General features: G+C 41.7%; 1 protein-coding gene across 1 annotated transcript in view; it reads left to right on the forward strand.

Annotated features, from left to right (window-relative positions):
* The first annotated feature begins 3,107 nt into the window (after window positions 1-3,107).
* The window catches only part of ism2a (isthmin 2a), a 30,439-nt gene continuing 9,778 nt past the window's right edge, over window positions 3,108-23,768 (forward strand). Inside the window, exons 1-2 of the mRNA XM_029494501.1 lie at window positions 3,108-3,562; window positions 10,525-10,728. Of these exons, the coding sequence (XP_029350361.1) occupies window positions 3,425-3,562; window positions 10,525-10,728 (342 nt within the window). The 5' untranslated portion in view covers window positions 3,108-3,424. The remainder of the gene's footprint in view (window positions 3,563-10,524; window positions 10,729-23,768) is intronic.

Raw genomic sequence — 23,768 nt, forward strand, 5'->3', positions numbered from 1 at the left:
CAATTAATTCAGAACGCTGCTGCGCGAATATTAACAGGAACTAGGAAAAGAGATCATATCTCTCCTGTGTTAGCTGCTCTTCATTGGCTGCCAGTAAAATACAGAGTAGAATTCAAAAGCCTTCTTTTAACGTATAAAGCTCTTAATGGCCAAGCTCCATCATATCTCAGAGAGCTCATAGTTCCTTACTGTCCTAGCAGGCCAGTCCGCTCTCTAGATGGAGGTTTACTTGTGGTTCCTAGAGTCTCCAAGAGTAAATCTGGAGGCAGATCGTTCAGTTATCAGGCTCCTCTTCTATGGAACCAACTTCCAGCATCGGTCCGGGGGGCGGACTCTTTAGTAATTTTCAAGACCAGGCTTAAAACTTTCCTGTATGACAGAACTTATAGTTAAAAAGTCCTCTACTCTTTAGCTATGCTGCTATAGGCCTAGGCTGCTGGGGGAAGGACTGAGCTTCTCTCTCTCTGTCTCTCTCTCTCTTTCTCCCTCCCTCCCTCCTTGCATGCACTGATAAGAACCATCCTTCTTAAAAAACACAGTTTCACCCAGTTCTAAGCAATTATACTGCATTTACTAACCATGTTTTGCCAAAGTCTCTGTCTCTCCCAGTTCCTCTCCTCTCTTTCCCTGTCCTCATCCTGCGGGTGGTGACTCATTGCCATCCCATGTTCCTGCAACACCTGCTGGTCCCATATTTCATGAATTCTGCACTACAGCTCAACGCCATGAACCCCAATGCCTGTCTCACTCTCTCTCTCTCTCTCTCTCTCTCTCTCTCTCCCACTCTCAACCCAACCGGTCGAGGCAGATGGCCACCCCCCCTGAGCCTGGTTCTGCTCGAGGTTTCTGCCTCTTAAAGGAAGTTTTTCCTTGCCACTGTTGCCAAGTGCTTGCTCATCGGGGGATCTGTTGGGTCTCTTTAAATAAATTTATAAAGAATTTGGTCTAGACCTGCTCTATATGTAAAGTGCCTTGATGTAACTTTGTTATGATTTGGCGCTATACAAATAAATCTGATTTGATTTGATATGAACCACATGTTTCATTTAGGTTGCTTGTTCTTGTATCAACACTTGCTTGATTTTTACTGAACTGATTTTTTTTTTTTTTTTCTAAATTGAACTAGCCATTAATCTCCTATTTTTACTATATTTCTTAATATATAACCAGTGTTGGGAAGATTACTTTGTAAATGTAATTGGTTACAATTACAAGTTACTCTCTGGAAAATATAATGTAGTGTAAGTATTAAGTGTAAGTATCTTCCTTTGAATCAATGTTATTGCTTTTTGTTTTACATTTTTAGACCACACAAAGACTATATAATACCAGCCACCAGAACCTTTACCTCCAGTACTTCTTTTTACTGTTAAATCATTCTGAAGTCATTCAGACAAAGCATATCCATCTAAAATGCCAGCAATTATCTTACCTCTCAACAGATGGACTTGATGTGTCTTGCATCAACAGAATGCTTGAATGTTTTGTTGCACCCACACTTGCTATGCTTCTCTCATGGTTGCTGTCCCAAAGTCCAAATTAATGCAAAGACAGGTAAACTGGGTGAGGATAAACACTTCTTTATTCAACGATTGTTGGAGAGCATTACATGCAAGCGCCGTGTGTGAAAATGCTCTGAACAACAAAGAGAGGTCCCAGTCTTTTGTACCCCCGGATTTCCCTTTGTTTTTCTGTTATATTATCCTATTATGAAGTTGTGTTTCTGCTTTCGAATGACAGTGAGTCTTTACAGCTCTCGGATCCCCCTCCCCTTCTTTCTTGTTCAGAGAAGTTTTCTCAAGGCCATTATTACATAGGTTGTTCTGCTTTGCATGAGCAGCTCCTCAAGGCCATGATTGCTCTGCTCTGCTTTTCTGTTACACTACTAGATTATGATTCAAACATATTATATGAATTCTTACAATTGTTACAGTACCGGATTATGATTCAAACATAGTATTTGAATTCCCCACAGTTTCCTCTAAATTGCACTATACTGTCAAAGGCTTCGTAAGTTGGAAGCATGGATTTGCTAGCTAGACGAAAGCAAAACATCTATTGCTACTCGCCAGCTAGCTAGCTAGCATGGCTAAGATAATTAAGCCTAAACAACACCTGCATATTCAAAATACGATACTAATTTATGTCTTCGATACACTTTAGAAGTATGATGTGGTATGTAGAAGGTAAGCACATTAATATTCCTGTTAATTTACCTTATGTGACTGCTTGCAGACTCATGTGTCCTGAGTCTGAGAGCTTGGAGGTTGACAGCATCTTGACAGCAGGCAAACACTCGTTACACAATATAGCACGACTATATTTGTGCCCTTATCTGACATGTGCAAGCAATGTTTTTAAAACTTCTCTGTCTGGAATGCGTATTTACCCAACATTGTTGCAGCAGTTTCACTGCTCAGTATGTGCTCCAGGGGCAAATTAAATGAAATTGGAAAACCAATCAGAAGCATCAGAATAGTATCAAATGTTTGTTCACGGAGATAAACCGAAAAAGACAATGCAAGAAGAAAACCAGGCGAAAACTAAAAAATCTTTAGGTTTTTGCAAAGATTGGTCAAATGTAACTAAAATTGTGACTAACTGTAATTTAATTTCACAGTTTTCTAAAATAATGTAGCTGATTACCATTATGTTTATTTTGTAATTCAATTAGCACCTTTACTTGTAACTCGTTACTCCCCAACACTGTATGATTATTTTGTTCAAGTTTAAAGGGCTTTCAGTCACAAACCAGGAAAAATTTTTTATCAAATGTGGGTCAGTTGGCTAATTAGTAAAATTTTGTGAAAATGTTTGAGAGCCAGTGAGCAACACATTTTGATTTATTTACTTACTTTATTTATTATTACTTATTTCACAGCTCGTTTATTCGTTAAATGTGGTTACATGTTGTTGTTTTTTTTTTTTTTCAAACTAGCCTTCAGCTGCATATTTAACTGTTTGTGTTCATATATTTTATTTCACGAAACTGAATCTGCCCGCACTTTAGATGTTTGTTTATTTGTTGTTTTTCCTCCCCCTTTTGCGTCATCCAAGCAGAGGGGAGGGCAGCTTCCCTCAGCAGCAGTGTACTACAGACTGGACAGCAACCACAGCACCGGCCCGGCCGGTGACACCCAGCGGAAGGGAACCTCCGTGGTCATTTTACCGTCCAGCTGGTTGCAAGGTCAGTTTGCAGTAAACCAGCGAGACCTTGGAAATGTTAGTGTTGCCCTCCTGTTGGGGTCCAACGTGAACATGAAATGAAAGAAGTCGGATGTCGGGGATTAATATATTAAGAGATCAAGCACGGCTCTGTAGGGTTTGGGTAAGGATATACGGAGAGGACGCACGTGTTTTCATCTGCTCCTGCTGGAAGAAATGTTTTCAGCGCTTCCCTTCTAGCTGAAGATCCAACGATTTGATGAAGATGACACGGAGGGAAGCGTCGCATCTGTGGCTGTTGCTCCTCGCTGCGCTGTGGTTATCGGCCTGCGGACTTCCCACAAACTTCGAGAGGAGCTCAGGGGGAGGCAGGAACACTTCAGAGTCTGTTATTGAGGTAAACTCCCCTAGCCCGCTCCTTGCAGCCCACAGCACCGCGCTGGAGGGAGAGCTGTTTTTCCATATGTCACATATGTGAAAACTTAACCACACATGTTCACACAGTGTAAATAAAGAGCGATGATGATCATTGTATACATCTCCAACGTCTCATAGATAATAGCAACTTTTAGCTCAACAATGACCGTCACAAGATCATTGAAAAGTGTGGCAAGATAAGACAGGATGTCTTATCTTGTCAAAAATCAGTTAAGATAGAATACAAACTTTTCCTTAGATCTCATTTTCATTAAATTATTTAAAATTAATAATTTAATAAAAAAATATTTTATTATTTATTCATCAGAATGTTGTCCATAGTACCACTTTGCATGACAACAGATGAAAAATATTTTTACTGTTTACAGTATTTAACCTAACATTAACATGAAAACTAAATTAAATTTTTTTGATGTTTGAAGAATTATTTCCTATTTGGGTGAAGGGTGTTGCTTGTGGCCCCTGAGAATTGTACATCTAACAATAGTTACCCTCATCTTGATATAATATTACCATATGACAGTCCATATTCATTCTCTGAAAGTGTTTTTAAACACTATATACTATTATGTGACTCTGCAATTTTTATATTTGACAATTCATAGTAAAAAGCGCAGTATCAAGTGGGATTAGCTCCAGCCCCCGATAATCTGATATATTAATGGTATAAATAATGGATGGATTGATAGGTAGTTTCAAATGAGGCCACATTTGTTTCCCTCTGTTTTTATTTTTTCCTTTGGTCATGTCCAATGCTGTCTCCTTTAACATATGAAAACAGGTACAAGAGATGTGATTGGCAAGTGGCCAGTTATTTGATTGGATATGTAAATGGTGTTTCTGATGTTTGTGCGCTGGGGGGGGGCGCAACTGGTGGAGGAAATGGCCATAGAACAACTTAACTTAAATGATATTCATACAAATGCAGATAACCAAAAGAAGCGGTGTTACTCCTTAATATGTCCAATTTAACTGTGGAGCAATTTTCCTTAAAAAACCTTTTAGTAAGTAATATGACTTCACATATGCAGTGACAGTATCTTAATTCCACCATGTTGCATTGTGGGAGCAGCTGCTTCGATGGGAAAAAGTTCCGTTTTCGGGAATGATGAGAAACGACTGATCCAAAACATTTTGCATTTTATTTACTGATCTCAATTGCAGATGTGGCAGCTGCTGTAATCATACAGTTGTCAAGTGCAGCAACCGTCACACAAACCTGTTTCAAATATTTGCTTTAGACTCTTGGCAGAAATTTTGACTTTATAAAGCTGGTGAAGAGGAGAAAGATGAGTTTTGTGAGTGGCCTTTTCAGTGTGAAAATTAACTGTACAATCCATTTCAGGTTCAGTTAGTGGAAGTTGCTGCTCCACTTGTCTCTTAAAGGAGCCTTTGTTGCTCCACTTCTGCTTTATTAAAGCTACAGGATTCAATGGAAGGAACACAAATTAAAAGCGTGTTTCAAAAGAGTAGCTGAGGCTTCTTCCACTTTATGGTTTTTGTTCAGATTTTTGTTCTGTGTTGTTTATTGTAAGACCTTATGGTGGCTTTTTTTTGTAACACTGTCTGAATACTCATGTCATTGTAATATTTAAGTTTTTATTGAGAAAATTCTGTGATTCCATGAGAGATAAAAATACCACTTGAAAAAAAAAACAACAACACTGCGACCATACCCTCAGGTATACTAAGCTGTAAAAAGCTGTAAGTATGCCTGTAGGACCTAAAGTGTAGGACATTTAATCATCTATGTAGAAATTGTATAAAAATGTAATTTCAGTATTATGGCGCTCAAAAGGTTAGCAGTATTGTTGAATACATTTAATGTAATTAATATATTATGAAATAATAAAACACAACCTGAAAATATGCAGCAAAGTGGCATATTGGCTAGTGCTCTAGCCTCACAGCAAGAAGGTTGTGGGTTTGATTCCTGGGCCTGTGGCATTTCTGTGCGGAGTTTGCATGTTCACCCTGTGCTTGTGTGGGTTTCCTCTGGGTTATCTGGTGTCCTTCCACCATCGTGCATTTCTGGTGTGTATGCGAGTTGGTGTTTGTCTCTGTCCGTCACTTTGTGTTGGCCCTGTGATGGACTGGCGACTTGCCCAGGGTGTACCCCACCCTCATCCAATGGGAGCTGAGATTGGCTCCAGCACCCACAGCGAATCGGAAATGGATAAACAGTAGAAGTGGATGAATGAAGAAATGCACAACCTGAAAGCATTCATATTTACCGTTCTCTCCTGCGTCTTTTTGTGTGTTCTATGTTTGTGTCCGTTATTGCTAAATCCATTTGACAGTGTAAAAGGAGTCACTGACAAAACTAAAAAAAGAAAACCAAAAGTGTTCATCTTCTGCATTGTAGTCTCATATTTTTTTTACCAGGGAATTTTATTGCATTGTTTTTTGTGACAGACACGACCGCAGATGTCCTGTACAGCATAGACGTTGTTCTGTGTAGTGAATGTCCGTTTGATGCTTTTCCTACACTTTGAAGGGTCCACACACACAGACACACATACATGTGCCTAACCCTAACCCTAGCCTGTGCATGGGCACTAATTGCTTACTGCTATCCCTAACACCAAGGCAACAACAACAGACATCAAACTGGCATTTAAAGGTGTGAAAATTTTTAAAATGACTTTAATAAAATACAGATTTCTTTGTACTCTCCAGGCAACATCTGTAGCACCACTTATAAGTACTGTATATATATGTATGTGTGTGTGTGTGCAAAGTCTGTTCCTTTCCCTGCTCACCCCTATGGTCTCACAGCTTATCTGTGTTTTTGTTAAAGTGAGGAGTTTGGCTCATGTTGCTCACAGGAAGCCTTGGAGACTGACTTGGTTGAAGGTTGCAATATGAACTCAGTGTTTTACACATGAGCAACCACTTTACTCACCCAAAATCAGTGCAAACAGGAAGGTGATACTGAAGGTTCTGAATGTTCACTGAAAAGTCGGGAGAGGTACTGTATGACTGGCCAGGAGGAGCAATCCCAGGTTCGATGCACTGGCTCAGATGAATTGAGTTTGACACTAAATAAGATGGGGCAGCACCATGGAACCAGGGACTAAGGGAAATCTTGTCTTTATAGTCTCAAAGCTGCCTTGGTTTGACTAATGATGAGCCAAATTGCCCAATAATAAGAGGGGGGAAAGCATGATTTTGAGCACTGACCCCAGTCAACCTGCAGTACAACATCATCCACAATAGAGACACAGGCCAACAACTTTAAATATCACTATTTATTTCCTAAGGACATCAATCAACAATAAGTGTTCCTCAAGGACAAACAGTGAAATTGTTTTGGAATTCACAAGTAACCATTATAACTACAATATATACTGGGGAAGGAACTGAAAAGGGGGGTGTAGTTATAAGTCGAAGTTTGTGTGTGTGTGTGTGTGTGTGTGTGTGTGTGGTGGTGGGTGACGCAGAGTTGATCTCGGGCTTTGTGACATAGCCCACCTGGTGTGTGTTGCCCGGGTTCTTACAAGACACCCAAAGCTGTGCGTGTGTATGTATGTAGTGAGGCCAGTATGTAGGTGTGTGTGGGGGCAGATAGGTGGAAAAGTAAAGAGGGGGCAGCTATAGCAGGAAGAGGAGTAAGAGGAACAAGAGGAAAATTACTCCACGGAAATAGAAACCCTTGGTAACACCCAGAGGTATAGACCCGCTCCCGCTCCAACAACAGATGCACACTGAGCTTGCAGACAAAATGTTCAAACAAAATAAGCACAGTCAAATCAAATCAGATTCATTTATATAACGCCAAATCATAATATAGTTACATCAAGGCACTTTACATATAGAGCAGGTCTAAACCAAACTCTTTACAGCAATTATTTAGAGAAACCCAATAAATCCCTCCATGAGCAAGCACTTGGCGGAAGTGTCAAGGGAAAACTTCCTTTAAGAGGCAGAAACCTCGGGCAGAACCACTGGCCATCTGCCTTGACCAATCGGGTCGAGAGTGAGAGAGAGAAAGACGCAGGGTGGAGGAAAATTGAGCAGAGTAGGGAGAGAATGAGAGCAAGAGGAGGGGATACTCAAATTACATGCAAGTAGGAACATATAATAACGTATAGAGAACATAGAAATATGGGAGCAGCAGGCGTTGCAGGAACATTGGGTTGGTGATGATTCACCACCTGCAGGATGAGGACAGGGAGAGAGAGGAGAGGAACTGGGAGAGACAGAGACTTCTGGGAAATATGGATAGTAGTATGTCAGCAAGGGGGAGGGAGAGAAGTGTTCAGTGCTTCCTCCAGCAGTCTAGGCCTATAGCAGCATAGCTAAGGAGTACATGAACTTTAACTTTTTAACTATCAGCTCTATCTCTGTGCATATTCTCAAATGTCTTCGACAAATGTCCAGTCCAGTTACGTCCAGTTGCGTTCTATTCAATAGTTGGCCAGATATAAGTTCTGTCATACAGAAAAGTTTTAAGCCTGGTCTAGAAAATTGCGAAAGAGTCCAACCCCGGACCGATATTGGAAGTTGGTTCCATAGAAGAGAAGCCTGATGACTGAAAGATCTGCTTGCAGATTTACTCTTGGAGACTCTAGGAACCACAAGTAAACATCCATCTAGAGAGCGGAGTGTCCTACTAGGACAGTAAAGAACTATGAGCGCTATGAGATATGATGGCGCTTGGTCATTAAGAGCTTTATATGCTAGGAGAATGATTTTAAATTCTATTCTGAATTTTACAGACAGCCAATGAAAAGCAGCTAACACAGGAGAGATGTGATCTCTTTTCCTACTTCATGTTAATATTCATGCAGCAGCATTCTGAATCAACTGAAGGCCTTTCAGAGATTTGTTTGGACATCCAGATAGTAATGAGTTACAGTAGTCCAGCCTAGAAGTAACAAAGGTATTGACTAGTTTTTCTGCATCCTCTTGAGACAAGATGTTTCTGATTTTCCTAATGTTTTTCAGGTTTGTCTGAATTAGAAGTATCTCAAAAACATCAACAGAATTAAAAGTTTTCACCCAAAAAGATCAGGAGAAACTCATCCATGCATTAGACTTGATTACTGTAATGGTCTTAGGACCAGACTCCCCAAAAAGAGCACTAAACAGTTGCAGCTCATCAAGAGCAGTGCTGCAACAGTTTTAAACAGGACAAAGAGTTCTGAGTACATTACAGCAGTTTTAAAATCTTTACAGTAGCTCCCAGTCAGTCACAGAATGGTTTGGGACCAGAATACATATTTGATATGTTTAGAGAATATACACATAGCAGGACTCTTAGATCCATGGACTCGGGTCAGCTAGTCCAGACCAGATTCCAGACTAAACATAAAAAAGCAGCATTTAGCTTTTATACTGTAAACAAGTGGAACAACCTACCGACCTACCAAGTGGAGGTTAAATTTGCACCAAATGTCAATACTTTTAAATTAAAATTAAAAACCTCTGTTCTTATGTGCTCATGCATGAAACCTGCACTGTATTTTTTTCTTAACATCCTGCTGCATAATTTTTCCTCTCAGAGCGTCTGCAGTTCCCTGACTCGGGTTTACAGGGCCTCTGACCAATGTGGGGCTCCTGTAGATTTAGCCATGCTCTTTCCTGCTGAACAGGTGGATGCGATTTTCAAAGAATCCTGTGATTCTCTGCTCTGGGCATAGACATGGTTGTTGGCCTCCCTTTGTTCTCAGTCATTGTCGAGGACCCAACACTTTGCTAACTGGAACTTTCAGACATCTAGAAGGCTGAACTCCAGACCGGCCAATGGGTACCTGTTCGTCAGCCAGCTCAACTTTTCTCTCTCCTAACTCCTACCATTGTACAGCGTTTCTGGTGACCTACTCCAGAAGAGGATGTGCAGCGCTTTGTCAATGGCTATCCCATCTGTAATCAGCGCAAGTTGCGCTGGGAAGCTCGATCTGGTATGCTACTTCCGCTACCTGTTCTCTCTGCCCCTGGTCCCACATTTCTATGACTTTGTGACTGGCCTTCCCCCATCCAATGGACATACAGCCACCCTCTTCCATTGTTGACCAGTTCAGCAAGTAGGCTCACTTCATACCTCTCCACAAACTTCCTCTGCCTGCCAATCTGTTACAGCACGTAGTCTGACTCCATGGGATCCCCACTGACATTGAGGCTCAGTTCATATCTGCACTCTGCAAAGAATTTGTTGACCAAATGGGGCCCCCATTTGGTCAACAACCCTAACCCTAACCCTAACCCTAACTGTTAACCTGTCATCTGGATTTCATCCTCAATCCAGCGACCAGACTAAGAGAGACTAACACCCTCAGGAGCTCTGCAAATGGACTCTCCTCCTTTCAGTGTACATATGTGTTCCAGCCTCCCCTTTTCATTGTCCATGAGAGTGAAGCTTCCTGTTCTTCCACCCAGGCTGTTATGCACCACTCTCAGTGAATCTGGGCACAGGCTTGTAGGAACCTCCTGAGATCAGCGGACCACTATGCCACTGCTGCCAATAAACATGGCAAGCCAGCTCCCCACTATCGAGTAGGTCAGAGGGTTTGGCTCTTTACCTGCCCCTTAAGGTGGAGCCCCAGAAGTTGCCACCCAGATTCATTAGCCACTTCTGCATCACCAGGGTTATTAATTCAGAGTTGGTCCAACTACACTTCTGTTTGTCTGTCTCCATCCCACTGTCTGTCTGTCTGACTGTCTATGTGTGTATGTTACTGTTTCCATGTTTCTGCCAACCCCCTCGCCCTTGAGAGAGCTTCTCTCATAGATGCTAAATTAATGAAATGTATTATTAACATTACAAACAATGATAAATTGCCCAATTAATAAGAAAACAAGACAAAGGTGATCCACACATGAACAAATACAGAAACTGTAATCAATAAACACTGAGGATCATCACACACAATCATACCTGTTGCATTATTTAGGTCTCACCAAGTATTTCTCTCTCAGGTTATGGGGAAGCGCTTCCAAGATGACAGTCAGCCGACTCTTCAGGAGGTGGAGCAGGAGAACCTGCTCCAGACTCTCCCATCTAGTCCTTTGTTTCGGCCCAGACACCGCTGGTCGCAGGACGCAGAGCCTTTTATCCTGGACCTGAAGAACTTACCTGAACTGGCCAACGCAGACATGGACTCACAGAACCCAAACATCCAGGTAGGCAATATGGAGACACCCCTAATTCAAATTGGATTATAAATGGTATCAAAATCATAGATCCTAATCATAACCATACAAGTGGTGATCCTTTGGTGCAATAACAACTGCAGTGTGTATTTGGAAAGCAATGTTCATTTCATCACTACAGTGTTAGTTCTCCAGATTAAGATGCAAAAGGCAGTGAAAGTGAACCTGCTCTCTATCACTGTCTCCACTCTATGTCTTACATAGCTGCTTTGAGTCAGCACAGTATCTAAGTTAGAATATGCTGGAGTCGTAACAGTGGGGTGCTTTAACACGTGTGAAATTCAGACATCTATGTATCATTCCCAAAACAAATTGAGTTGATATGAACAACAATTTGCAGCGTGTCAGTCTGATTTAATTTATAGAGGTATGAAACATTTTTAATTGTTGTGTTGCTTTGGATCTTCATCGGTCTTTGGTATCACTGAAACAAATGTATCCTCTTTATCATCAGTTAAGGCTGCTGGGAATTTTTTTGTTTTGTACAAGCGTCATAATAAACGACGGTACTGGAAAAATTTAATTTTCTACCTGGTGATGGTGTGAAGGGTTCATCAAAGTGATTACGACTGATCTTCCAGGAGGTATGAAAGTTCAAATCCAAAGGTTCAGTGTAGACAAACAGATTAAGATTGGCATCACTAGCATCACTACCAGCAAGGCCAAAGAAAATGCTTAGTAGGGCCATAGAGTATTAGAGTAGAGATGAGCTCCTATAATTCTAGAAAAATTATTGAGATTGAATGTTGAGCATGAAAAACAGGAGGAAAAGTCAGATTTATAGCATTGCTGATAAAAATTATCGCTTCATATGTAGTAATAAAACTCACTAACACATAATATTAAGGTGCAATGTAATTGATTTACAAGAGCAGACTGGTTTATGCCACCAAATAACATTCAGACTGCCTCTGTCTTATATACCCTGCTGGCCCCTCCTGATGTGGAGGCTGTTTGGTGCTGTCACTGGAACATGTATCATTCATTGAAGTATTCAATCACCACCAATTCATTGGAGAATGAAGGGTTCCAAAAGTCATTCCATCCACATGGAAAAATAGAAACTGGGGCCATTATCGCCTTTATTTGAGTCCCTCTGGGACTCTTTTCTCATCCGCTGCATCACCTAATACAAGACCTACCTAAACTTGTGCAATAGCTGAGACTGAGTTGTTAATACCAGCAGAGACAGCAGTAGTTCAACAGTTTTTTAAGTTGTGGATCTACAAAACATTGCATATATAAACAAACATGTTGTTAGGAGGTTGCTATATATTATTGGTCACTTTCCAAGCTAAATATCATTCAACAGTTTTTAATTTATCCAATGACAAAAGAGAGCAAGCAGGAAAAGTCATATATACTGGTATATGACATTGTTATCAGCCGTATATCACAACAGTCTTCAGCAGCTGCTTTATCTTTAAAAACAGTTGAAGTTAGAAACATGAAAACAAAGCCTGTTTTTTCTCAAGACCTCTGTGTGTTTACATGTGTGTCTGCATTTGTGCTTGTTTGTGGCTATGGAAAAGAAAAACAGAGATAGTCTGTGGCAGCTATCACTTCATCTGTCCATCCCACCACATTTTCCATCCATTTCTCTCTATTTCCTCATCCACTCCACAAAACCTTCTTTCATAAAAGGAGATATCACCTTTAATCTTTAATCAGAATAAACTGACTCCTGCAGCAGTTTCATCACTCCCTCATTGTGCCTAAGAGCTTGTACCAACATGTCAATTTATAATTATGTCTTGGTCTTCTTGATGAGATAATGGTGTTAGGACTGGCTTCCTTGTAGTGGTAACAAAATCCTTTAAAACAGCTTTAGCATTTAAACCTAAAACCTGTCTTTATTTTTAAATAATAGGTAAAGATACAATTTTTCATTTTTTACCATTTATTACAGACTCTTGATGATGGACCCTAACCCTAACTTCCCTTCTGTTTGTCCTGCTTATATCATCACATTTACCATGAATGGGCAATGATACAGTTACAGTGTATCTTATATTTTCCCTTTTCAGTGTTGGATCATTGTCTTGCCTCTAGGTGAAACTCAGGGGAGAAGAGGGAGCTTCAGTCTGAGGATCCAGAGCATTTCAGAGCTCTTAGAGTGATCATACCAATCAAACTTAAAACAAGGAAAACCAAAGAGCACAGTAAAATTCTGAAGCTGGGTTTTTTTTTTTTTTTTTTTTTTTTTAGTAGTAAGTGAATTTAATTATCACATTCATTCATATTTTAGCATACTGTACAGCTGGCGATCATAATAATATTAATTAGGGTTAATTCATACAAACCTTCAAAATAAATGCAGTTTTGCTATTTGTGTAGTCAATATACATAGAGTTGGACTTCAGGAGTTGCTCTAATTAAAGGCCAACAGGTATGCTACTCAGACATAAACTCTTAATATTTTTTGTCCCAGCAGACTCTGCATAAACCTTGTGAGTCAGATGATGCCTTGAGATTAGTTTACAGTTTAACAGTCAAATCACTAATGCAGCTCACTAGGGACAAATCTTGATAAGAAACCACCATGTACGAAAAGAAAAACTAGTTGAAACTCAGAGGATGCATCCATGAACATACCAACATGCCTAATGAGTGTGTGCGTGTGTGTGTGTGTGTGGGTGTGTGTGTGTGTGTGTGTGTGTGTGTGTGTGTGTGACTAGCACTATGGTCACACTGCATTTGAATCTTGACAATGCCGCCCCTCTCAAAAAGAAAGTATTCAATCTGAGGAGGCTGGCTCCCTGGTATAATTGCCAAATCCGTGCCTTAAAGCAGACATCAAGGAAATCAGCTGTACCTATCAATGAAGCCAAATGAAGTCACTCAGATAATCAGTATGCAGGCATGTCTTGAAGACATAAAAGTCTGGATGACGGGAAATTTTTTACTTGTCAACTCTGACAAAACAGAAGTTATTGTACTCGGCCCTAAGCACCTCATCATCTCATCAGTCTGGACGGCATCACTTTGGCTTCCAGCTCCACTGTAAGAAACCTTGGAGTAATTTTTGACCACGACATGTCCTTTGTCCCTCACATAAAACAAGTTAGTTGGGCAGCTTTCTTCCACCTGAGAAACATTAGGAAAATCAGAAACATCCTTTCTCAGGATGATGCAGAAAAACTAGTCCATGCATTTGTAACTTCTAGACTGGACTACTGTAATTCATTACTATCTGGATGTCCAAACAAATCTCTAGTTGTTTCAGAATGCTGCTGCACGAATATTAACAGGAACTAGGAAAAGAGAGCATATCTCTCCTGTGTTAGCTGCTCTTCATTGGCTAACAGTAAAATATAGAGTAGAATTCAAAATCCTTCTTTTAACATGTAAAGCTCTTAATGTCCAAGCTCCATCATATCTCAGAGAGCTCATAGTTCCTTACTGTCCTAGGCCACTCCGCTTTCTCTATGGAGATTTACTTCCATTATTGGTCCGGGGGGCGGACTCTTTAGTAATTTTCAAGACCAGGCTTAAAACTTTCCTGTATGACAGAGCTTATAGTTAAAAAGTTAAAGTACTCTTTAGCTATGCTGCTATAGGCCTAGGCTGCTGGGGGAAGGACTGAGCTTCTCTCTCTCTCTTTCTCTCTCTCTCTCTCTCTCTCTCTCTCTCCCCCTCTCTCTCGCTGTCTGTCTCTCCCTCTTTCTCTCTCCCTCCCTCTCACTCGCTCTCCCTTCCTCCTTGCATGCACTGATAAGAACCATCCTTCTTATAAAACACAGCTTCACACCCAGTTCTAAGCATTTATACTGCATTTACTAACCATATTCGGCCAAAGTCCCTGTCTCTCCCAGTTCCTCTCCTCTCTCTCCCTGTCTTCATCCTGCAGGTGGTGACTCATCGCCATCCCATGTTCCTGCAATACCTGCTGGTCCCATATTTCATGAATTCTGTACTACAGCTCAACTCCATGAACTTCATGCAGCAACATGTTCCTGCCTATACCCTCCCCCCAATGCCTATCTCACTCTCTCTCTCTCTCTCTCTCTCCCCACTCTCAACCCAACTGGTCGAGGCAGATGGCCGCCCCCCTGAGCCTGGTTCTGCTCGAGGTTTCTGCCTCTTAAAGGAAGTTTTTCCTTGCCACTGTCGCCAAGTGCTTGCTCAGCGGGGGATCTGTTGGGTCTCTTTAAATAATTTTATAAAGACTTTGGTCTAGACCTGCTCTATATGTAAAGTTTCTTCATGTAACTTTGTTATAATTTGGCGCTATACCAATAAATCTGATTTGATTTGATTTGATTTTTGTTCATTAGTGTTGCAAGCATAAATTAAATGCAGTCATGTTCCTACGCTGAGGTGGACCGGATTGAGTTTATCTTAATTCTACATATTACGAGAAGACATGCTAAACCATGAGCTATCAATTTATCACTTTTTTGATCACAGAGAGATCAGTATCCATTGGTAAAACCTTAGAATACAATGATCCAAATCCACTGCAGGTAATACACTCAGCAAATAACCACTACAATCACTTTCACATGCAAGGTGTCCGGTCTCAAATTGCATTTCAATAGCAAGTGGAAACCCAGTGCAAAAGACCTAAGGTAGTAAAAGTCTTGGATGTTGGCACTGGAGAGACCATCTAATACTAGTAGCTGCTTCATGAGCCACAGTTTAAGTATAATTAAACAGAGAAAACATATCTCTACACTGGCTCAGCCTCTGCAGCATCATATGATAATGATTTGCTCAACCATGTCTTAATTCAAACAATTAAATTAAATCAAATTTATTTATATAGCGCCAAATCATAACAAAGTTATATCAAGCCACTTCACACATAGAGCAGGTCTAGAACAAACGCTTTATGGAGTTGTTCAAGACACCCAACATATCCCTCCAAGAGCAAGCACTTTGCGACAATGGCAAGGAATAACTTTCTTTAAGAGACAGAAACCTTGGGCAGAACCAGGCTCAGGGAGGGCAGCTATCTGTCTCGACTGATTGGGAGAAGCAGAAGCAGTGAGAGAGACAGAGTGAGACCAAGCTAGAAGGAGGTGATGTATAAAATATAAACATACAGTGATTGAAACCTGGTAGTTCTAAATGTGCACTTAGTATATTAGCAGTAGGAGAGAAAAAGAGTTCACAATGGGAAGTGAGCAGTAGTGTGTTATAACTGAAGTTAACTCTCACAGCAGCAAGTGCTGGGCTGGAACATGGAGCTAAGATGATTCAGCACTTGTAGGACTGGGACAGGAAGAGAGAGGACAGGAGGGACAAAACACATATTCCAGGACAGTTGTTGTAATGTACATGCATGGGAGAGAGAGAGACGTGCTCAGTGCAACCCCCCAGTAGTCTAGGTCTATAGCAGCACAACTAGAAGAAAACAGTAATGAAACCTTTTTTTTTTTACTAGACTTTGTCATAAAGGAATGTTTTAAGCCTGATCTTGAGAGCTGTGACAGAACTGAACTGACAGGGCAGTTGTAGCAGCAGAGGTGACCCTCAGCCTGGGGGGTTGGGTGGGGGGCAAAGTAAGGTAGAGTAGGGAGAGAATGAGACCAGGAGGAGGGGGTATTCAATACAGATGCAGCAGGAACATATGATGCAACATATGCTGTATGATGTTCATAGAGTTGCAGGAACATGGGGTTGCAGTGATTCACCGCCTGCAGGATGAGAACAGGGAGGGAGAGGAGATGAATTGGCAGAGACAGAGACTTTCGGAAACACAGACAAAGAGGAGTTAGAAGGGTTCAAAATAAAAGCACAGCAACAATCAAAATAAAACTGCCTGTATTAGTTTAACACATTCAACTTTACTGTATGTGTGCAATGTTTGTCACCTTAGTGAGGGGATGTTTCCCAGCTTCCTCACACTTCCACCTTCCAGCCACATTGAGAGACAAGAAGTCAGCCAACATGTTCTGCTTGCCTGACCGATAGTGGATGGAGAACCGATATGGTTGAAGGGACAGGAACCAACGAGTTATTCGGCTGTTGGTACCCTTCATCTGCTCCAGCCATTGCAATCCCCTAAGGTCTGTCTCCAAGCAGAACTCTCTGCCCAGCAGGTAGTAGAGCAGGTAGAAGGATGCCATCGATCCCTTGTTGAGATGCATCTGTCTGGACTGTAAAAGCTAAGTTGAAATTAGGGCTCTGAAGCACCGGCTCCCTGCACAGTGCCTCCATGGCATCCAAGGACCTCAAAGAGGCGCTTGGAAAGCCTTCTCCTGCTTTTTCCCCTACCAAATTGGTTTTGGTGGTGCTGGTGAGAACGGATAAGGGTGCTGCCCTCACAGAAAAGTCCCGGATGAAGCACTACTACCAACCCACCAGCCCCAGAAATTACTTCACCTGCTTCCAAGTAGTTAGCCTCTGTCTTGCTCTGATTGCCTCCACCTTGTCCTGCACTGACTCGATGACTCCACTTCCAAATACTGGGCTTCCTGCTTCGCCACTGCACACTTCCTTGCATGCTTCATGCGTGCTTCCTTTATTTTCCCCAGCACAGTTGCCAGTTGGCTCAGATGTTCCTGCTAAGAGGCACTGTATATGATAACATCATCAAGGTAAGCTTCTGCAAACGTGTTCATGCCCGCCAGCACTTGGTCCATCGACCTGTGGAAGGTGGCTGGTGCTCCGTGGAGACCAAAAGGCATCTTTGTGAACTGCCAGAGTCCTTGAGGTCCAAGGTGCTAATGAACTTTGCTTGGCCTACCTTCTCAAAGATGTCATCCAGTCTTGGCAGAGGATAAGTAGCAAATTCAGACTGTGCAATTACCTTCATGGAGTTGATGCAAAACCTGTTCCATCCTTGTTAATTACCAAAACGATTGGATTGTTCCATACAAGGCTCAATGCTACCCAGTTCCAGCATGACTGCAATTTCCTCCTCCAACACCCAGTGCTAACTTCTGCAGGATGAGATACAATTTCTGCCTGATGGGAGTGCTGTCTCAGGCAAATGCCTTGCTTCACTGAGTTTGTTGTCCTTGGTTTCTCCTGGAACAAGTCTGGAGGAGCAACATCAATTCTTGCTTCTGGGTGAGGGAGAGGTGAGACAAGTCAAGGGATACAGAGTTGTGACTAGCAGGAGTGAATTCACCCACCATGTCATCCTCCTCCTCTACTGTCCGTACAAACTGTTGGGGTGGGATTTCCAACTGCTGTTGGGGTGGGATTTCCCAGGTTTTCCACTCCTTCAACAGGTTCACATGGAATGTTTGTTTCTGCTTTCTCTTTTCCGGCCTGTAAGTCTCATAGGTGGTCGGACTCAGCTTCTTCAGGACAGTATAAGGGCCCTGCCATCTTGCCAGCAACTTGTTGTACTCCACTGTTGACAAAAGAAGCAGCACCTCCTGAGCTGGGCTGAAGATCTCTCTCTTGCTGCTTTATCATACCAGGTTTGCTGTCCCAGCTGAGCCTTCTCCACCCTTTTCCTCACCAGCTTGGTGGTCTGCTCCATTTTCTCCCTCATCTGCAAGACAAAAGCCAGCACACTGATCTCATTCCTCTAGGATCCCACCCAGATCTCCTGCAGCACATTGAGGGAACCTTTCACCTGCCTGCCATGCAAGAGCTCAAAATGTGAGGAGCCAGTGGAAGCCTGTGGCACCTTCCTGTAAGCAAGGGGAGATACAGGGGCCACTTGTCCCAGTGTTTGGCATTAGTGGAGATAAACTTCTTTAACATTCCTTTCAGAGTTCTGTTCTAGAACAGTACAGAACAAAACAACAGAACTCTGAAAAGAATGTTAAAGAAGGGGTAAGGGGTGGTGCGAAACTCCTAATGCCTAAGAGCCTGTACACCTGCCTGAGTGTGTTTGAAAGGAAGTTTGTTCCCTGGTCTGTCATCTGGAAAAAAGCTGCAGTAATGCATATGCTATTTGCCCAGCAGTGATGTCTCTCAGGGGAAGTGCCTCAGGATAGCTGGTGCTGTAATCACAAATTACAAGTACAGTACAATTACAGTGTCCTGACTGTGTCCTCGCTAACGGCCCTGTCCATAGCTATTCAGCTGAATGTAACCTCGATGATAGGAAGTGGTTGCAGTGGAAATTTTGGCACTTTCTTATCCCCTGCTAGCTGACACATTGCACAAGACTGACAATAATCCTGCACGTCTCTATTCAACCCTGGCCAATGAAACCTGCCTTAAATTCTGTCCAAGGTCTTCTTAGCCCCCAGATGACCTGCCCAGCGAATACAATGACCTGGCTTTAGAACCTGCCATCTTAGCCTCTGCAGAACCACCAGTCTTTCCCTGTCATCTAGAGCTGCCTTCTAGTACAATACTTGGTCTCTGAGGACCAGCCTTCCCCTGCTGCCTTTCTGGAAAAGCCCTGCAGTGAGTCATCCTCTTTCTGAAGCTGTACAAAGTCACACTTTTTGCCATCATCACAAACCTCTGGCTCTGTCAGCTCTGACCTTGTTCTAACTGTGCCTGCCATTTTATTTTGCCTTTTCTGTCTCTTATATTTCCCTATTATCCCTATTATCAGGGAGAAACTCCTCAAAGAAAGGCAGTTCAGAAAGAACATTTAGATCTTCCTCAGTGGAAGCCTGAGCTGTAACCTGGAACGCTGCCTCTACCTGAGCTGGAAACTGGGGAATTGGCTCATCTGGACCCTTAGCATCCTCTGCTGATCCCACCTGGTCCCCACTAGCTCCCCTTTCCTCCAATCTCTGTATCTATCCCTGTGACCTGGTGACAATATTCACTGGATTACATGACTGAGCCAAAACCTGAAGAATGGGAAGATCCTGTCCTATGATTACTTGGCTCAGGCTCCCTGAACCTCTGCCGATAGACCTCTGATTTCATACTTTGCAAGGATGGCTTGTTTTACCTTCTCGTAGTCAGATTCCTCTGCCACCACAGCCAAATATGCTGCCTTATATTGCCTTCCCTGTTAGGTGAAGAATCAGCCTCACTACCCACTTGACCTCTGGCCACTGATATGCCACTGCCAGGTGCTCAAATATGGTCAGGTACTGCTTAATGCCATCACCTTCTTCCAGTCTGGGAACTGCCAGCTGTCCACAGTCTCTAGTAGAAAACTTGGTCTGGGTCTAGGGCTGGGAGGTATGCCCCTCCTCCTGCAGTAGTGGTGAATTCGTCTGGGGCTGACTCTCACCTCCTTGCTGCTGCTGCTTCAGATCTCTGATGTTATTCATTTGAATTTGCATCATGTCCTATTTCATGGATTCTTTGTCCCACTTTTCACTCAGGTCATGTTGAAATTCCAGACATCGCTGCAACATGCTTGTGATTGCATCCATCTCCCCAGGAAAAGGAGGTATGGTCATAGTCTGTCCTCCTGCAGCACCCCCTTCTGGGTCATTTTCCACAGCTTACGTCTTTTGGGCTGTGTTTTTTTAGACTTGTTTTATATGAGGTACAAAGGGCATCTCTCTTCAATGTATATATGGATGATTTATATATACGTTTAAATGGTTGTGGAACACGTTGTTGGGCGGGGAACTCAGTAGTCAACCGTATGTATGTTCATGACTTGGTGGTCTTTAGTTCTTATAGTGCTGGCCTACAACAGTTACTTACGGTCTTACAGTCTGCTCATATTATGACATAATGCCAGAAAAAGTAATATGATAACCAGGGATGGTAGGGATGATAAAAATCTATTATTTCCTGTCTTCCTACTGTCTGGCTCAGTATTGAAAGTGTGTGAAGATGTAAAATATCTGGGTCATTACACATCAAGTGACCTCTCTGATGACGAGGACATTAATAGACAATATCGAATGCTGTACGCACAAGCTAGCATGCTGATCCGAAAGTTCAGTATGTTTTCAGTAGCTGTGAAGACCACCTATTGTACTTCGATGTATACTGCCCACCTGTCGTGCTGCTACAGGAAGTGTAGCATGTGCAAACTAAATGTGGCCTATTATGGTTGTTTGAGGATATTGCTGAAGGTGCCGCATGGTAGCAGCCCAAGCCAAATGTTTGTCAGTGTCGATGTACCCACCTGCACCGCTATTTTATGAAATCTAATGTGTAGTTGCATGTATAGGGCCTGAAAATAGCATTGTTCCTGGCCTATCCAACCCTGCACTGATTATGATCAGGTACACATCTAGACTATGGAGCCACTGGCGTGTCAGCTTATATATGTTTAATGATTTATTGATTAATTAATTAATTGATTGTTTGATTAATATATCTAAGTAGGCATGTCTGTTCTCTCAGTTAGTTTTTTTTTAAATTTAATTCTACTTTCTATGGACCGCTATCATCCAGATTTGTTACATGATCTGATAATGCTTCTCCAAGGTGCTTAGGGCCAAATACACTGCTGTCTGAGTTCAGACGAAAAAAGTTGCAGGTCATCCAGGCTTTTATGTCTGTAAAACATGCCTGAAGTCACACTAGCAGAGTTAGCAGAGCTAGTTTCATTCAGCTTTTGACAAGTATAACTGGGTATCATTTGCATAATACTGAAAATGTAAGCTGTGCTTATGGATAGTCCTGCCTAAGGGAAGCATATATAGGGTGAATTGGTCCAAGTACAGAACCCCGTGGAACTCAACGATTAACTAAAGTGCATGAGGAAGAGTGATTGTTAAAATTAACAAAGCGATATCTGTCTGATAAGTATGATTTGTAACAGCTTAGTGCGGCTCCTTTGATCCCAATTTCATGTTTCAACCTTTGAAATAGAATATTATGGTCAATGGTGTGAACAGCAGCACTGGGATCTAACAGGACAAGTATGGAGGCCAGTCCATTGTCTGAAGCCAGTAGTCCATCGTTGGTAACTTTTACCAGTGCTGTTTCTGTGCTAAGATGTACTCTAAAACTTGACTGAAACTCTCAAAGATGTTCACATAATTGGCTTGCAACTGCTTGATGAGACTATAGAAACAAGCTTGCACAGATTTAAAGGTGAAAACGATTCCAAAGACAAAGCAGCTGTTACAATTGATTGAGAAGCTGCTGCTTTTGATAGTGAACTGCTGCCACTATTGTTACGATTTTATTCGTTAAAAAGCCCATAAAATCATCACTGCTAAGAGCTAGAGGAATCAATGGTTCCACTGAGCTATGACCTGGCTAGAGTACTGAAGAGAAACCTGGGATTGTTTTTGTTTTCTTCTATCAGCACTCAATAGTAGGAGCTTCAGTTAATGCAAAGACCATTTCTATGTGTTTTTAAGCTTTCTTTCCAGGTTAGGTAGGCTAGGCCTTACTGGACTGCCACTTCCTTTCCAATTTTCGTGACGTTGGCTTTAAGGCACAAATTTGAGGGCAACCTCCTCTGTTTCATTACTTCTTTTTCGGAGAAGCCACAGAATCAAGATTTGAACACAGTAAAGCCATAGTGGCCAGACATGTCAGACATGGCACAATAGCCAAGGATGTCTGAATATTCTTAAATTTCGCCACAGCATTTTCAGATAAACATCTGCTATAGCTGAATGTATTCCCAGAAGTTGTGCAGATAATTATCAAATGTAACTCAAATGTAAAAGCTAAGAATCCAGTACTGACTTAAATGCAGAACTAAGGCTGTCACTGGCAATTAATATTCTACATGAATATTGAAATCACCCATTATAAAGATTCTATCTGTACGAAGTATTAATTCTGATAGGAACTCTGAGAACGCCAAGAGAATCTTGGATTGATGAATAAACTGGACTGAAATACCGCAGCCACCCCTCTTCCTTGACACAAGAAATATGAAAGTTGAAATAAGGTCAGGCTGTAGATTCATACATACAAACTCATTCTGCTACAGCCAGGTTTCAGTGATATAAAATTAATTCACAATATGATCAGTGATCTGATCATTAACTAACAGGGATTTAGATGGTAGTGATCTAATATTCAATACTCCACATTTAATTTTTGTAATATTTATGTCCAAATTAGTCATAGTTTTAATTTCAATTACCGTATTTTCCGCACTATAAGGCGCACCTAAGAGCCTTCAATTTTTTCAAAAGTTGACCATGCGCCTTATAATCCGGTGCGCCTTATATATGGATCAATATTGATATTGATCCATATATATATCTGCCAGTGGATCGTAAATGCCTGGGCTGATATATCAGTCTCAACTGTGGTCCGAGCTTTCAGGAAGGCAGGAATTGTCACTGAACTGCCAGACAACAACAGCGACACTGACTCGATTAATGACGACTTTGATGAGACGGAGCCGGGCGTGTTGGATGCCACATTCGCCCAGCTGTTCAATTCGGGCACTGAAGAAGAATTCGAGGGATTGGTAGATGAAGAATGAACTGATAAAGTGAGCTTTACGTGTTTCTTTTGTGTGTTTACAGTTTAACAAGGTTGGTCATATTGTGAATATGGACATTAACGCATAACGTAACGTAACGTAACGTAATCCCAGCCTCTACTGTAGCGCCTTATAATGCGGTGCGCCTTATATATGAAAAAAGTTTTAAAATATGTCATTCATTGAAGGTGCGCCTTATAGTGCGGAAAATACGGTAAGTTCTTATTTTTAGCTCATATTCTGTTTACTTTTGGTTTAATAGAGCGCTTAAATTTGGGCAGTCGGGAGACAGCAACAGTTTCTATCAACATTGGTTCTATTCTAGTCTGAGCAGGCAACCCCTCTGCCTGAGGCACAGAGAAAAGTGTTAAACTGTAGTTCTGCCTCCTGGTCTGGACTTTGAAATGTCATGCTTTTAACTTTCTAGTAAATTCAGTCCGATTCCTAGAAATGAGAGCGGCCCCCTCCACCATCTCTCCTAATCAGACCAGGTATCCCCCAGAAAGTCTTCCAGTTATCTATGTAAACCACATTGTTTTCTGGACACCACTACCACTTAGATTCAACTGTGACATAAAAGGTAAGCAATATTGTCACATTTGACTTGACTTATTTAAAAATGTTTCAGAAGTCTTTCCTTTAAATATTGCGGAGGAGGACCATAACCGCAAAGCAGCAGTATGAATGAGAGTAAATTAAATGTAGTCACTATGTGTGTATCCCACTCACATATCCTGCATAAACAGTACCTGGTACAGTAAAGTGT

The sequence above is a fragment of the Echeneis naucrates genome, chromosome 22 (assembly GCF_900963305.1).
Source record: "Echeneis naucrates chromosome 22, fEcheNa1.1, whole genome shotgun sequence".
NCBI classification, from domain to species: domain Eukaryota; kingdom Metazoa; phylum Chordata; class Actinopteri; order Carangiformes; family Echeneidae; genus Echeneis; species Echeneis naucrates.